This window comes from Electrophorus electricus, chromosome 20, assembly GCF_041902795.1.
Source record: "Electrophorus electricus isolate QZ-2024a chromosome 20, ASM4190279v1, whole genome shotgun sequence".
NCBI classification, from domain to species: Eukaryota; Metazoa; Chordata; class Actinopteri; order Gymnotiformes; family Gymnotidae; genus Electrophorus; species Electrophorus electricus.
In genome coordinates this window covers 13,273,252-13,285,812 of record NC_137516.1, presented here as the reverse complement: position 1 = coordinate 13,285,812, position 12,561 = coordinate 13,273,252, and the positions used below count along the sequence as shown (strand labels likewise).

Genomic DNA, 12,561 nt, shown 5'->3' with positions numbered 1-12,561 from the left:
TATTTGAGTTTGTTTATTTATTTATTTTAGTAGAGTATCTGACATACAACCATGTAAATTTGTGCTACCCGTTTGGAGCAGGTGGTCCCACTCTGTCTCACTCACACACACACACACACACACACACACACACACACACACACAGGCTCAGTGGGAGAAATCAAACATGCAACACACCTGTGTACACAAAGCACAAAGCTGCAGAGGAGCCCTGGGCTTGTTTGGGTGTGTGTTATGTAACACACACACACACACACACACACACACACACACACACACACACACACACACAACAGCCCTCTTGTAGTTTTGGTTCAGTGCAGGTGAAGTGTGTGTGTCCTGCAGGCTCTAATTTAATTTTGCCAGTCGCACATTAATTGTGTTAAAGTGTCACTTATGAGATGCCTTTCAGGGTCATTACTCAGTGAAAATATCGCCGCTGTTCAATCAATGATCTGTTTTAGATTCTCCCTGGGTATTAAAGAACAATCGTTTTCTCACTGGTCCATAAGTTCATGATTTCCCTTCTATATCGATAGGCTTTTAGCATAAAAATGAGATGGCTTGCTTCAGGTCGGTTATCAATGTTGCTTGACGGGCAATTGGGGCATGCTTGTGGGATTGCTGTCAGATGGATGTGTTCTAGAGGAACTTCGAGCCTAAACTAGCGCCCTCTCATACTGTTGCCACATGAGAGTAGGAACGGACCAAAATAAAAACCCAAGTCTGCAAACTGGGCAAACTGAAGTGCACAAAGCAAACTGCCCTATTTAGTGGACTTGATTTAGTGGACTAAGCGAAAGCAGCAGACTACCTCTGTTTGTGAGAGGGGATGTAGATATGTTTCAGTTGAACAATCAAGCTGCCTACAGCAAATTTACAAAGATACGTTTTATTTACAAACGTTCTTTGTTGTTCATCCAGGTTTTCAGTGTTATCTTACACGTTTGGATTCTGCGCCCCCGTAGTTTTTTAAAAAGCTAGTTTGGGGGAGCTGAGAAGCTCTCTAACGCAAGGTTTGATGTTTATAGTGGTGGTGCTTCCCTGCTGATCTGAGAGGTTATGAGGTTTTTCTCGCATTAAAAGAAAGGCTTTAAACAGGCGAGGCTGCTGCCTCCACCCAAAACCATGCTAACCACTTCCACTTGGTGGGAAGGCCTCACCAATAGACATTAACCCATGGCTCCTCTAAGTCCATGATTAAGGCAGACCATTTACTTGTTTAAGTAACACACAGGTGAACTGCGCTAGCAACATCTATGTGTTTGAGCAAATATAATTATAGCTAGAGTGTAGGGTGTGCACAAGAAGCTTGTTGGGAGTGCAAGGCTCCCTTTGGCAAACAGTCATCAACCACTGTTATTTTCTGTAGGGGGATTCCGTCCGGTTTCACTACCGACTGCTGAAATATAAGTGTAGCCTTCCATAATGTTTTCTGAGCATACAAGTTGTAGAAAAGTGAGAGGGGAATTCTTGTTGAAACGAATCAAATCTGGAAACTGAACTTTATTCTGGATATTGAAAATTCCCTGAAGGCAGCAATGGTTAAACGTATTCTTCAGATTTCAACAAAGACCAAAAAAAACAAAAAACAAAAAAAAAAAAAACCAACAACAACCCAAAAAACCTTGCTCAGATTCTGTAAGTTTCTGGTTCTAAATATGCTAAAGAACTTGGTAAATCCAGTGTAAACAAATGCCAGGCAGGGACAGAGCCATGCCCACGGTGGAGCCGGAGGGGAGGGGTAGTGTGTATTACACAGGCCCTTTTACACACAGCTGACACATGACTCCGACGTTTGAACAGAAGGACCAGGTTTCAGTGTACTAGGAAGACAAAGCGCCTTGCTCTGTGTTTGGCCACTTAATGGCCTCGACTTCACACCCGACTGTTGTGCCCTTTGCTAAGTAGTGCATGATCTGGCCTTTGTTTTTGTGTAGGAGGGCAGTTTAGGTGTGACACTATAACTTCACGTGCCAGGAATTCAGGGTGAAATTTAGATGCATATGTATATCCTGACTATTTAAAAAATTCAGCTGACATTACTTAACAATGCACTTCCTGAAATGTATCAAGTGCCAACACGTTATTTACCCACATTTTAGAATGAACGATTCTCCTCTATAGCTGAATTCTCTAGAGCAGTTCTAAATGAGGGACATCGTCCCTGGTTCTAATCACATTAAGGGTATTGCATTTCTCAGATGAATGACACCACTTGTTTACGAACTGGTCACAGGAAAGACATGCAGCTGACTTTTTTTTTTTTTTTTTTTTTCCAGAACGAGCCTGTGTCTGGTTTTCACAGTACAGCATTCCCGGCCGGACTGCTGGGAGAGGAGCTCCTGGGGCTGGGGACATTGTGAAAGTCTTTGGTTGCGGTGACTTCAGCACAAAAGCTAGCAAATCCCTTGAACAGGTGGCCCCTTCTGCTAGCTACCAATGAAAGGAACATTTGTCCAAGCCCATAGAAACTGACCACATTTTAGAAAGCTCCCTTTTCAGGGTTGCTCTGTGTGTGTGTGTGTGTGTGCTCAGTATATGTATTGCACCATACACAATGAAACCATCTCTTTCAAGGAGGTTTACTTTTTAGGGACGCATGTCCTGATACTATACATGATACAAACTACACATTACTGACAACTACAGATGCACCCAAAACAGATAAAATGTGGTAAAAAATATTGTACGTGTCATGGTACTGACAGTTATTACGTCATGAATGACTTATATAATACTGTCAGTTATTCAGGGAATAAATCACTTACATAGTAGCATATCATGAACCATGGTACTGTCAGTTATTAAGGCATGAAGTAGCTTCATCTCATGACCACCCCCCGCACATCACACAGACTTCACAATGAATACAAATATAGTAGCGGGGTGATTGATTGACAGGCTATGGATGGGTGAAGTTCCTTGTGCAGCCACATACTTGTGGCCTGCCAGACATGTGGAGCAGTCATTCCAGTGCACCTACCAATTGCACACTGGTCCCGCCTGCCCAGCCGGCTGACTCCGCTTTGAACTGGGATGGCATGTGACCCTGATAATCTGTCCCAACAGTTGCTAACAGCGAGAAGGGCTTGAAAGTGTGGGGCACACGCAGCTGATCAGGACAGCATGGAATTTGAGTGCTGGGAAAGGAGGATATTATGAATATATAACAAAAGCAGCTTTACTAATGGATTGGCTGACAGACTGTTAGAAGAGAGCTGGAAAATACTTTAGTGGGATGGTGCAACTTTGGTATAAGGTTTAGCATATCTCAAGAATCACTTTCACTTACCCCAGAAGATACACCTGGGAAAAAAAAGTGGAAATCAAGGCACACAGCTGGGATTGAGGTTTGAGCCCCAGCTGTGCTGTGTGCTACCCATCGATGTGGGTCCATAAAGATCTGTTTGGCATTGATTGAGTCAAGGATGGATTGTTCAGTGTGTTATTCAGCTGAAAGTCAGTACCAGTTACATAATACAGAATTTCACTTAATGATCCCCTCTGAAAGCACTGCAGCCCTGGTCAAAACTTTAATAGTTTAGGAGACGTTAGGATAAACTTCACAGACACCAGAGCAGGTTTTGCTTTGCATTTTTCCTCCTAAATTGAAATTAATGTTGTGGGATATTTTAGATAACTTAAAGAGAAAGAAAAAAAAATATGTAAAATCAAGTTATGCAGAATTAATGGTTTTGGTATACAGTATGATTTAATGTCATTTTTATTGCGCTTTAAGAAAGAAAAAGATTGTTATCGTTTTGTTGCTGAGGTTCAATTATTAGTATGTATGTATAGCATGCTGAACATTCATTCTAAAACATACATTTCTTACTATTTCAGCATTGTTATAAGAATGAATTAACAACGTGTTATACAATAACAAACAACATCTCGAACATATCTATAACATCTGAAAGTGGAAAAAAATACACCGAAGTTTGGGAAAATGGCTGGCTGTAACAACCTTGCCAATTGGCTAAAATTCAAACCGAAATATTAAGTAAAACCTGATTGGACGGTTGTGCCCCGAGCCAGCAAAGAGGGTGGTGTTTCCAAGGATTCCGAGAGCCCCCGAGCACAATTCCAACATTGTTCCGCGCGTGTGTTTCGCCTGGCACTGGGAACTAACTACTAAACTTTTCAACTTTTCCAGTTCTCCGCGAATGTAAGCAGGAGTATGACAGCGATATACTTTAAGGATACCCTTATCGTTGAACTGAGGGGTTTCAGTTAATTTTCAATGGGCGTTCACAACGTTACATCAGAGCTTTATTCCCAACAGGTAGGCACAGACTAGCCACCACAACTAACTCTAGCTAGCTAACAAGATCAGTTAGCCTTTGAGCTAGCTAGCTAGCCACATTGTTTTGCTAGCTGTATGTACTACAAACTCATTCAAATTAGATAAGGTACCAAATAAATCCCATTATTGCACAGTTGTCCTTAAATGCGAGAGAAAGACTTTTGACCGTTTTATTGTGTTTAAACACTCAAAAAAAAAAACCTCGACCCGTGTCAATCCAGCTATTCCTACGAAACTTTCCGAGACTGGCGGTCAGTGGGAAGCTAGCTGAGATAACCAGCTAACGCTATAACTTAAGTTGGAATATGGTTTACACTGTCGTATAGTGCACGCTTGGAGTTAAAATACTTACTACCACCAACTTTGTTAGCTCACAGCTAGCTAATTATTACGAGAGTCGCAGGACTCCTCTTTATTCTGTGGTTTGCCATTCGTGCAGTTATAACCAAAGCTGATGGGTACAAGTAATTTATATTTGAGAAAGAACACCGACGTAGACGTTTGCGAATCAGGTTATTTAAAGGGTTTGGGCCATTTGGACTAAAAGGCGGCGCGCAGTTGTTGATCAGGCTCCCCGAATCGACGGGCTTGCACGCAGCCATGTGGCACTCGCAACGCTAGATAGACTCAGGCGTTTGACGGACGATGCATTGAACAGGCATTGGTTGTTTTGTTTTTTTTTTCTTGAGGGTATCCACGTAGCTTAATTGTTTTAAAGAAAGTTACTGGCGCGTTTTTAAACTTGCTTAGTTTGGAGTAGAAGGGTGCTGTCCGAAGTCTGCTGATAGTCAATGTTTTGTGATTTTGTGTAAGCTATCTCCTGTATCTGTTTAAAAAAACCCTAAGTATTTATTTGAATGAAGAGTAAATATAACAGGAAAAAAACAGTTATTAATGGCTAATTACATGACATGTTTAATTTTGAATAAAATATCGAGTGTTTGTTTTATTTCTTTTTCTTACAGCGTTTTTCACCAAAAGAAATGGGGAGTGAAGACAGGGTGGATATTTACACAATCTGATTGGTTACTTTAACAATTACCTAGATGTGGGCTACAAGTGGGAGATCGCCTTTTACGTGAAGTGAAATGATGGCAACGATTTGGGGGAGTCCAAACGAAGAGGATGAGACAATCTATTCCATTAAGACCCAACTTTGCCAGGTAAAGCAATGTTATGTCTATATGCCTTGTGATGTTAGCCTATGATGTGCTGCTGCACAGCAGCTGATAATGATAGAGTAAGAGTTTCGACACAGCTTTCTCTGGAAAGTTGTACAGTGAAGGAATTGTTTGTCCGTTGACGGGAGCACTTTTGTGCTGCTGCTCCACTCCTTTACCTTGTATCCCTGCTACCTGTTCAGCCTTGACATGTTGCAGTGTTAATCACGTCATCAAACCTGAAATGTCCTACTGCACAGTCATACTGTACATTCCTGACTCAGGAGCTGTTTATTACTGCCACTTGTATAAAATTATATACAGAATTTGTGCTACTACAGTGTGTCCCAGGTTATCGAGTATGATATCTGAGATACCTGATAATATTGGCACTGTAACTGGTTCTTTGGATGTCTGCTTGCTCAAAGTCGACAGTCTCTTTTTACTATGCCGGCTGTTGTGACTGGAAAATCTATGTTGAATTGGCGTTCAGCTGGTGCTTTTAGCCTCCTGCCTGCCAGCAAGCCTGTTTGCTTCCACCACTTGTCAAAAACAATACCTGCGTCCCACCCACTAGAAAGAGGAAGCTAGATCAGTCTGCATCAACTTGCCCAATGGGACTGAAATGGTGTTCAGTTGTCTTACAAAGAGCACCATGTATTTTACCCTTTTTTGGGGTATTTAGCCAATCCATTTCATATACTGAATTATTTTGATGTGTAGACACTGAACAATGTGTTGTTTAAGATGCATCACATTTATTATTGGGCAGTGATGGAGAAATTGGAGGTTGCTGCTAGTAGCCTATGGGAGGTACATTTGTACTCCATATCTTATTCTCAGATTAAGCAGTCTATCTAAAAAAATTAACAGGCAGTCTCCTGACCTCTCCTCTACCTTATGTGTGGTCTACATGGGAGAAGATACCAAAACGTTTCAGAATGTCAGCTGGAACGAGCAGATGATGTTAACGATAATGCTTTCTCTTTATGAGCGCTGACACTGACTTTATTTTAATAGTGACTTATTTATGCTTTTAAAATAAGATTTTTGAAGGTCAAAGTGCTCCATTGTTCATTTTCAGAGAGGATTTTGCCTCACCTTTGAGAACACTGCCATGCTGTTTCACAGCACACGGTTTAAGGAAAGCAAATGCTTTTGTCTACAGCAAAAAGAAATAAAATTCTTTGGGGACTCTTGAAGGAAATTCCCTGGCATTCTTCCTCGCAGGGAGCTCCAGTAGCCTGCGTTCGCCCCACTGCTAACACAGCCACTGTACATGCAGGCAGCATAACCTCCAACCACTGGAGCACAGTAGAAGTGAGCTGAAGCCCTGAGGCACCCAGCCTGTTGTCTTTCATGCCTTCATGTAGGCAGCACTGAATGTTTGCTGACTTTGCAAGAACAGATATTTTAGGCTTTGTTGTTTAGCATAGTTAATTTTAATAGGCAGCTATGGCCTTAACTGAGACCCTTTGGGCAATTCAGTAATTTTTCTTGGTGTGTGTGTTTGTGTGTGTGTGTGTGTGTGTGTGTGTGTGTGTGTGTGTGTGTGTGTGTGTTTCATAAATGATTTATATCAACAGAGTGGTGATTCTGGTGATGAATAGTTGATTCTGCCTAGTTATGATATTAGTCCAGTCTACAAAATCAGAGGTTAAGTGCAGAGTGTCCCTGTGTTACATGCAGCTAATGACCCAGCCTCTAAACAGAGGCCTTTGTGAAACTGCTGCTTGTGTTCGTATTGGGTTGAAGGTCATCTATTTATAGGATCTGCGGATTTCTGAACACATCACTTCCTCACCTTTTAATCTAATATGCAGTGCTGCCTGTGTTCTCCTCACTGAAGGACCAAGGAAGAGTGATGATTGCCTCGCAGCAAGTGTATCTGTCTTGATTATCTTATGCCAACCACACTGCACAGCTTTTCAAAGTCTTGGAATCAAGACTACATGACACATGGCTTGTGACCTGTTGTTTTGTTGATACAGAGGTCCATAATTCACTAGAGATCACAGGCAAGGTACAAGGACTACACTTCCCTGGTAAAAATACTTGTGAGCTGTATAATGTGAAGGTGGAGCCTAAACAACTGGCTATAATGTTTCTGCGCTAGTTTGAACATAAACAAGATAAGAGAATTAAAAAGAAATTGTGGAGGAAAAATTGTTTATGGAGATTTGGTTGTGGTCAGCAAAAACAGTCTTCAAAGAGAGCTAGAGGTAAATAGTGCAATAAAATGCAATGAAACGTTTGAACCATTCAAGCAAAAATGAATCAGTTCCTCTGATCTAATTTGTAGTTTTGAAACCTGGGTTTCACATTTGTCCTGACTTGACATGGGCTAATGATATCAGGAATGTTTATGGGGTTCTTTTGTGAACTGGAAGCTCAGTTCAAAGCATAATATGTTCACTCTCAGTCATGGACAAATACTTGTCTGTACATAGAACAGAACCATTCATGAGTTTAAGATTTATGGTGGCACTTGCATTGTAAAACTAATCTTTTCTACAAAGATAAGTCTATTTTATTTACACCAATCAACTGTTAAGAATTAATCTTAAAAACAAAACCTAAGATAATGCCCCCAAAGTCAGATAATGAATCTCTGTCTTTCACAAACATTTTCCCTATCTGTATTGACAAAAATCGGTTTTGGGTTAATTTCAGTATTTTGTAAGTTACACACGTGTAGGATTTATGGTGCTAGTTGTTCTGCGATTGTTTTCTTGCATTCTTGTGGCACATTGCTGCTGCTATTGCTAGTCACAGAGGTACTTGTACTACAAGATTTAATACAATTCAGTGATATTCAGTCATGTTTGAAGATCTTCTAGGGTCTGCAGCACCTCTCAGATTGGGAAATTTGTGTTGTTGATCTGTTCACACTATATGAGTGTGGTGGCAGGCATGTGCAACCATTTGTCACCAGCAAAATCGGGCATAAAATCGCGTAGTGTTCACCTCACATTATGATTCAAACGGGAGCGAGGGAGAAAGGAAACCAGCGTCTGACGTGCTGATTTATTGAGTTGAGAGTTTAATGAAAGATCAGGAAGAGCATTAAAAAGCTTTGAGAGACCTCCAGCAGCTTGTCCTGAAATGTATGTGACCTAGGTGGTTTGGGTTCATTTTGCTTCTTTACCAAGGGATATGCTGAGTAATCCATGATGGACTGATGGAGGCTGAGTCACAACACTGTGTTTGGGTTGGTTTGAGATGATATCTAGATGGTTAATAAGGGTAAATCTTTCCTGGTCCAAAATTTAAGCTTTTGTTCTGGTAGAGTGGGAACATACCCTCTCACTTCAGGTGTGTGTGTGTGTGCGTGTGTGTGTGCGTGTGTGTGTGCGTGTGTGTGTGCGTGTGTGTGTGCGTGTGTGTGCGTGTGTGTGTGCGTGTGTGTGTGCGTGTGTGTGCGTGTGTGTGTGCGTGTGTGTGTGCGTGTGTGTGTGCGTGTGTGCGCGCGCGTGTGCGCGCGCGTGTGCGCGCGCGTGTGCGTGCGCGTGTGTGTGCGCGCGTGTGTGTGTGTAAAATCCTTGGACAGTCCTGCCAGTGCCTGTCTGTCTTCACTGGAAATGGGACCAGTCAGAATTGTGATGAATGCATGGCTTTTTCAATCAGTGTTTTTACAGAAAGCCTTTCTTACAGACGAGAAATCTCTTTCTATGCTTAGATCTGCTACTCATTAACTGACACAGACCTATTTATTTCTTAAAGAGCTTATAGCTGGTCTGTAGAAGGCTGGATGGGCAGGGGGTGTTGTTCATAGGCCCGGGGGTGCAGTTAGGGAGTAACAATGATAGACATCGCCTACTGAGACGACCCGGTCCACATCAACACAATAAAGCTATTGTCTGGAAATTCTAGGCAAAACTGGTACGACTGACACAGGTTGGAATGAGTCCTTCATGGTGTTGTTTTTTTCCCTTTATTGCTCCCAGCATTCTAAACAGCGCGATGTTGCTTAATTTCAGATGGGTTTCCTATAGCGTTGGGAATGTGATTAACTCTTGCATGCACAGTGCACTGACACAGAAGCCTCACAACTAATTTATGTCTGTCTTGTTTTGTTCAGGCATATATATTTTTAAATAGCAAATGTGCATGAATTTTTGTTTTTCAAAAGTAATTTATTGTTTAATGTTTTTACATCTTAAGCTGTGTTAGTAACAGGGATTGCCATAATTGGGAGAACTGAAAAAAAGCACACTGAATGTCATCAACTTGAAACTTAATTATATAAAGGCTACTAATTCAACCCGTTTCCCAAGCCCATCCTTGTTTGTATTTAGGGACAGGATGGTTGGAATTAGGAGAAATTTAGCTAAGTTGAACAACGACACACGCACCTCCTGGATTAGTCGCTCCAGTGGTGCCTCCATTTATGGGTCCAGAACTGAATACTTGCCGGTTAATGTGTGACAGGAGAAGACTTCACTCTGTGATTGTCCTCATTCGCCCACTGAAGACATTAGAAGATCTTAAGTGACTGTGTGGAATGCTTTACTGGCATGCTTTGTAAGACACTACCATTGACAGTTAATTCACTTGCATATTGACACTGTAGATATTTTTGTAACAATTCTTTATTAGCATATTATTGGTTACCAATATTTGTAATTTTTTTTGGGTTTAAGGTATAGTTAAAGAATCAAAAGAAGCAGCTTTTGGTTCCACTTTAAGTTTGATTTTCCTTTTTCTTGGATTATAAATAGTTTTATTTATATTTTTTTAAAGCAAGCTTCTATCACCCTCAAAGGGCTTATCACATATTCTGTGCACATGTTTTCTTCAGTTTCCCGTCTCTCAGTTACAGTGGGAGTTGGTTTATGGCTCCAGCATTCCTAACTCTCAGGTCCTGGTCCTCATTTAAGAAGCTTCCTTATGCCCCTTTCTGTGTCTCTTATTACCAGTCATCATATAATTAACTCCTTGTCTGGGAGGATAAATGCACCTTCAATTCAATAGAAGGGACCCAAATGGCTTTTAGTAAGGCCAGATGTCTATGAGAACAGCCCGGCAGGCTGAGGGAAATGAAATTTTGACTCATGCAATGTAGATTATTTTGGTTTCATAAGGGAGAATGTCTGATCCAGAACGATTGACTGCACAGGTGACCCTCTGGACGTGTTGGAGAGAAGTTTCCACTGACTTTTAGGGGCAAATCGCTGGTCTTTAGTAGCACACACACTTCCTCTCGCCTGTACCATTTTTGACTGTGAAAATAAAATGCATGTTTTCTGCAGGTGCTGCGAGTTTTGCTGTATGAGCTCCACTTTCCAGCTCTGGGATTCCACACGTACATGGTGTATTCAAAGTAGCTGAACGTTTTATGCTCCTCTTCGTTCATTTTCTGTGGAGACTGGAGCCAGGCCTGCATTGACGAGAGTGGGGGCGGAAGCAGAGAATTGAGAGAAAGCAGGAGAAAAAGCTCAATTTTGAACTTTATGCAAATGAGAAATTAATATTGCCGGGCTCCGAAGACTAGTAGACTAGTAGATTGGTGGATGTGGCATAGCAGGCAAGCGTTCTCATCATGTCACTTGCATGGTCGAGCTCAAATCCAGTAGTAACATACTAGTGCATTTTAGAATTTTTAAACAATTTTAACATTTAAATAATATTTAAAAAAACGATTTATGAGAGTTACAATATTGGGCCAGATTTTGCTAGTTGTGCATCAACTCTGATCATATTTTACTTTGGAGACGTCTGAAATTTGGTGCATTTCAGGGATGTGTGCTGGTTGGCTGAGAAACAATTTTTGTCACTTTAATAAAAATGCACTCTTTAGTGACCATCTAGGCGTACCTTCACACAACACAATAGATTCCTCAATTTTGCCAAGCAGAGAAGGAGCAGAGCGTATTTTTTATGGGCAGTGATTGGTTGTGAAGTTATTGATGTACTCTTACCGTTATTCATTATTTACTGTAATTTATAATTACTCGATATCTTTGATTATCGATTCTGAGTAGTTGCTCCTGTCATTAGTTACCTAGCTAGCATGTATGTCTTGAACATCAACAGCAAGCAAACTAATATATAACCTATATGTACATTGTAATGAAATATTCACCCAAAACGTTAAATATATTGTATGCAGCCTTTGAAACTTTTTTTTTTTTGTCATGATCTAGAAAAGAGCTCGCTTCATAAAGCGTTGGCTGCTCTCACATGGCTACCACTTCTCACCCACTTCTGATTTGCTGTCTCATGAGACAGTGGGGCTTTTCCGTCTGAAGTTTTCAACTTGATCTGCGAGGGTCCTCTGCAGATAAAATAAATGCATGCAGCAATGGAATGAGCAGAATCTGCATCCTTCCAGAAGATATAATGACGTTTTGAGCAGTATGCGTGCCGCTGTATGAGCGCACAGCAAACTAACCAAAGACCCTGGTGCTGAGACCGTATGTTGCATAGGATCTCTGGCAGTAGCTGTCAAGGACCCCTCTGACCTGCTTGATCCTCATCAAGGACCCTTTTACAGAAGCTCATGGCAAGACATGATGCTCTTCATCTGCTCTTAGCCATGTTATGGAAACTGTTCATGGCTCTGGGGCGAAAGCCTTGTATGAGCATGGAGCATCGTGCAGATGCATCTGCACTTTCGCAATGAATTATTTACGGGCTCGCAGTGTGGCTTGATTCTTTGGAGCTCTTTGCCATCCTTAAACATGAAGGGCTGCTATGGTGTGCTGAAGAGCTCGCAGATATGTGCCGCGTGCATGCAGAATTGTCTCAGGTGAGTGTAGAATGCATCTGTGTGCATGGTCCAGTTTTTATGACGTTCTTTTCGTCGAGTGTCAGAAGATGAAGCGTTAGCATGTCAAGAAGCCAAAACCCCCTGACAACAGACAAGCAAAAAACACATGCAGCTGTCTGAAAGTGAGACTGCAGCTTATAAGACAAATCTTTAGATCTCCATATCTGAGAGAGACACGGCAGACTATAAACTATAGTATTGTAAGTACCTGTATGGTAAACAAGCTTTTATTCTCAAGTGTTACGTAGGTGCAATAGTGCAGTGTTCCAATATTCTTCAGATTCAGGTTTAATTTTTAACAGATTGTCAGTAAGTGATAT

General features: G+C 41.3%; 1 protein-coding gene across 9 annotated transcripts in view; it reads left to right on the top strand.

Annotated features, from left to right (window-relative positions):
* The first annotated feature begins 4,069 nt into the window (after nt 1-4,069).
* Nucleotides 4,070-12,561, top strand: part of arhgap21b (Rho GTPase activating protein 21b) — a 45,429-nt gene continuing 36,937 nt past the window's right edge. For 6 of the 9 annotated variants that reach the window (XM_081703871.1, XM_081703866.1, XM_035536093.2 and 3 more), the window contains exons 1-2: nt 4,079-4,288; nt 5,275-5,472. In XM_081703871.1, coding sequence (XP_081559997.1) covers nt 5,398-5,472 — 75 coding nt within the window. In that variant the 5' untranslated portion in view covers nt 4,079-4,288; nt 5,275-5,397. Of the gene's footprint in view, nt 4,289-4,758; nt 5,118-5,274; nt 5,473-12,561 lie in introns of those variants that run through there. The other 3 variants (XM_081703863.1, XM_081703864.1, XM_081703868.1) reach the window with 3 other exon arrangements.